The following is a 4,520-nucleotide window of genomic DNA, read 5'->3' as shown; positions in this document are numbered from 1 at the left end:
ACAGCTGGGTTCAATCAGTGTTAACAGCTGTGTGCAATCCGTGCTGAGTGCAATCAGTGCAATGAATGATGGGAAATGTTGTCCGGGGTGATGTGCAACAGTGTGTAGTGCGAGAGTCAATGAAATTGGAAAGGGTGACCTCTGATGGCTAGCAGATGGAAGTTCATGGACCGGATTCGTGACAGTAGCCAATCACATACTTATCTGTTGACTTAACTCACTGCTCAAATCGCCAGAGTTTTGTTCAGCACACTCGGGAATCCTCTCATTACAGCAAACAAAGCTTAACAGCTTTTTAATGATTATAAAGGGAGCGCACTTTCTTTGCTATATATAATGCATTCAGAATTTGAATTAAAAATTAGTTTTTAATGCTGCTAAGGGAACCAAAGGCCACATACATGCTACAAAGATTTGGGGTTACGTCCACAAATTTAAGGTTTACTCTCGAAATTGCGGTACGTAAGGCTAGACATTAAAGCTTTTCAATTCACCAACAACACAATAATAATAAAACAATACATAGCACATAGCAATTAAAATATGTAATATGAAACATATTAGCGCACTAGCCTACTCACCACTAAAATAGCTGAAGGCTAAACTTGTTGCATGTCACCGCCAAAATGTAATTTTAAGATTGTATGCAGAGCTGAGCAAAGGGAATTTTTAAATATTTTTTTTTAAGGAATCATGTGTTTTAAACCTAAAGTCTTGATTTATCTATACATCATGCTACATCAAAATTGCATGCAATAATTTTAATAAACAAAACTACAGACTACTGTACTTGTTTGGAGACTTGCTATTGGCTGTTTTATTTGAATAATTAATGAGGTAGGTCTATTCAATGTTTTTAGTAGTCATTTATAAACTTAATTAAACATTTTGTGTAATACTATATGCATTAATACTTTGAATATGAATTTTCCGGTAAAAGGTAATGTGTTATTAGCTTCCTATTAAGTTACTTTTGTAGAGACTAGTGGTCCTTTGAGCTAAATGCTGCTGAATACGGGGTTTGATTGGTACTATTTATTGGCTTGATCAGCTAAAAGGATATTTTTCGTGCTCAATATTAAGTTCACACGTGATCATATAAGCAGGGGGCCCATGGAGTCATTTATATTGATTTTCAATATGTGGGTGGTCTGTCAGAGTAACTGGGACTGAGACTAGTGTCATGTTAACCAACTGTTTATTTTAGGAAGCAGAGTTACGACTAGTGAGGTTCCTTCCTGACATCTTGGTTCTCCAGAGGGATTTGGTAAAGAAGTTCCACAACATGACAGACCTAACCTTCAAAACCATAGGAGAGTTTCTGGATGGCCATAAAGAAGGTATTAGCCATATATTAGAGAATGAAGAAGTCGTTTACCATTACTAAGTGTTGTCTTGATGCAGGAGTAGACAACTCTGGCCCTCTAGATTCAGTTTCCTGCAGAGTTTCACTCAAACCCTAATCAAACACACTGGAACAAATTAATCTGTGTCTTCGGGATTACTATAAAGCTACAGACAGGAAAGTTTGATCAGGCTTGGAGCTCATCTCTTTAGGGAAATGGATCTCAATGGCCAGAGTTGTCCAGCCCTATCTCAGGCTCAGTGTGAGGATGTTCATGATTGATTGATGATAAATGAATTGTTGTTAATAATTTCAGCAAGCTTGTTGATGGGTAATTTACCCATTTCAGTGCAAAAGTGTTCAGCAATCATGCAAGCAAATGCCATTTCTCTATACATAAAGATTACGTTTACCACAAACCCACTAATAGTGCCATATTTTCAACCGACAGCTTCACTGGCTTGGTATGATAAGTCCATAAACATCTTCTTGTCAACATGGAACCAACTCAGGGTATCTCTGGCCACCAGAGGTAAACCAGCCCCTATTTATTAACCCTGTTTCAGACTACTATTGAATCCTTTCTTGGGCAGATGAGCATTGTTTTCTGTTTTCTGTTGACAAATGAAACTTCTTCTGTCAGGAGAGATAAAGCTGCCGGCTGAATACACTCAGGAGGATCTGGGTCTGGACGCTGACCTGCAGGTGCTGCTGCCGCAGAGACGTGGTCTGGGCCTATGCTCCACTGCCCTCATCAGCTACCTCATCGCCCTTCACAATGACCTTGTGTACACTGTGGAAAAACACACCGGAGAGGAGTCTGGGTAAGGAATTCAGCAGATGTCCCATGTTTTCATTTGTTGTGTTTGATATAGTAATCATTGCTTATGTAGGGATATTGAGTTGAACAAAGCCTTAAACCTAAATCGTAATTTTTATGGCATGACTCATCCTACACCATGGATATAAGAGATATTTCAAATCATGTGGCTTGATGAAAAAATGTTCGATGAGGAAAAAAAAAAAAACATAGACATGCATTTAAAGAAGATTCTAAGCAATAGCTAGATGACTTAATGGTGGGCTTGTGTGAACAGACTTAATAGTGGAAGTGTTTGAACAGTGCTTGTTCATTGAAGTCTGTGAAGTTTAACAAGACTTGTTTGCAAAATGGAAATGTTCGCAGGACTTTCTAACTACAAAAAGGTATGTGCTGAGGAAAACACATGTGAAAGGCATTAAATAGCAAAAGCATGACAGGGAAGTGCTTATAAATATAAATAATTTTCATGTTTTGGACAACTTGGATCATGTACCTTTCCCACAGCAGCTCACTCTGTGCCTTCCATTATTTTCCATATGCATTTTGTCTATAGAAATGGGTTATTTCCAACACAGTTTTTTTTTAGTAACATTTAATATTTAACATGCAATAAAAATAATAATAAGTAAATACAATTAAATAAAAAAATTACACATATATATATATATATGTGTATGTACATATACATACATACATACATACAATACACATACATGTCAAAACAATAGTACATTAATATCCTGAGGTGATGCATGTTAAGCCAAGTTACACAGAAAATAGATTTGGCTCAGCTTCTTTCAAAAATCCTATAAAGGGATTCCATACTTTGAAAAAATGTTCAGGCTTTCCCTTAACAATATATGTGAGCTGTTCTAGAGCTAAGCAATGAGATAATTATTGTAAACATTGTTTAAAATGAGGGCTTTCTATGTCTTTCTAATGACGAGCTACTATAAGTTTTGCTTGTAACAAACAGAATATCAACATTTTCTTATCAGAGCTAGTTAAAGTACAATTTACAGGGAAAATATTTAGTATACAGAGATTAGGACATTTGGAAACATTTAGTTTCAACACCAGAGATAAAAAGTCAAACTTTTTCCCAAAAATGTTGAACTTGGGGACATTTCCATAAACAATGATATAAAGTTCCTATCTATTACATTTTATACATTGATCTGGAATGTTGGGATTCAATTTGTTTAGTAATTCTGGAGTTATGTATACTGTAACGTGGCTGACGAGATGTGAGACGTGTGGATCCATCTGCAGGCTTTATTAAAGAGACGTGGTAAACAGGCAGGGTCAAAACAATGGCAAACAGGTATATGGCGGGCAAAACACAAGAATAGTCCCAGGGCTAGCGTAGGTCACTGATCAGCAGACAGAATCACAGGGGCGAGACGAGAGGGAGAAATCCAAGAAAACAGGCAAGGCAAAACAAGGAAAACACGGAGACTTGGAAAAGGGGTACAGGCTAAACAATACTCAACAGAGAAAGGTGGTTAGAGTGGCTGTTATATAGTGAGTGAGGTGATTAGAAACAGCTGTGTGCAATCAGTGCAGTGTGCAAATAATGATGGGATATGTAGTCCAGGGTGCTATGCAACAGTTTGTGTTGTGCGAGAGTCAATGTAATGGAAAGGGTGACCTCTGGTGGTGAATAAACGGAAGTCCATGGACTGAATTCGTGACACCTGGCAATGATGGCTAGTATAGTAGAAAGTATAACTTTTTTAATCTATACTTGTTCATGACTGGATCCCCCAGAAGCATCTGTCAGAGTGTAGTGGTACATACAGATTGTGTTCTGGGTGGCTGCTTTTATTATTTTGTGGCCTTTCCTCAGACAACATGACTGGTGTGTTTTGCATGTCTATATATAATTTGAATAGTATTTAAATATAAATAACAAAGACTTATTCAATTATTATTTTGAGATATGTCAACAAGTGCCACTATAATTAATGACCCACACATATGAACAGTGAAAATGTTCAAAGGTTAATGGCATTTAATTCTATACAACAACTGTCTATCACTCAGTGTAATGAAGATATAATGCTATTATGAGTCAGCAAAGTTGGAACTGCCACACTTTATAGAAACAGCCTTTGTGCACAGACCCATTGTAGTCTACTCTTCCAGAATCAGGAAACAGTCCTCCATAAAATGCGCTGCACACATCTGAATATTTGGGTTGAACTGTTCTGGAACAGTGTTGTAAATACAACGTAACCACTGATTTCTAGTTGTGTCCTCTTTTGGAAGGCCAAACAAAGTAATTTCGCTTTCACAACGAAACACACAGCATCACACACGGCGGGCTAGAGTGAGCAGAGGCCGGCGGAT

The 4,520-nt window shown here is 37.4% G+C and overlaps 1 protein-coding gene across 1 annotated transcript in view; it reads left to right on the top strand.

Annotated features, from left to right (window-relative positions):
- The window catches only part of LOC107574416 (E3 ubiquitin-protein ligase rnf213-alpha-like), a 34,239-nt gene that overhangs the window by 20,536 nt on the left and 9,183 nt on the right, over positions 1 to 4,520 (top strand). Inside the window, exons 7-9 of the mRNA XM_016260858.1 lie at positions 1,208 to 1,340; positions 1,797 to 1,877; positions 1,989 to 2,169. Coding sequence (XP_016116344.1) covers positions 1,208 to 1,340; positions 1,797 to 1,877; positions 1,989 to 2,169 — 395 coding nt within the window. The remainder of the gene's footprint in view (positions 1 to 1,207; positions 1,341 to 1,796; positions 1,878 to 1,988; positions 2,170 to 4,520) is intronic.

This window comes from Sinocyclocheilus grahami, unplaced genomic scaffold, assembly GCF_001515645.1.
Source record: "Sinocyclocheilus grahami isolate Dianchi unplaced genomic scaffold, SAMN03320097.WGS_v1.1 scaffold2218.1, whole genome shotgun sequence".
Lineage (NCBI taxonomy): Eukaryota > Metazoa > Chordata > Actinopteri > Cypriniformes > Cyprinidae > Sinocyclocheilus > Sinocyclocheilus grahami.
Note: the sequence above shows the minus strand (reverse complement) of the source record. Positions and strands in the feature narration are given on the sequence as shown.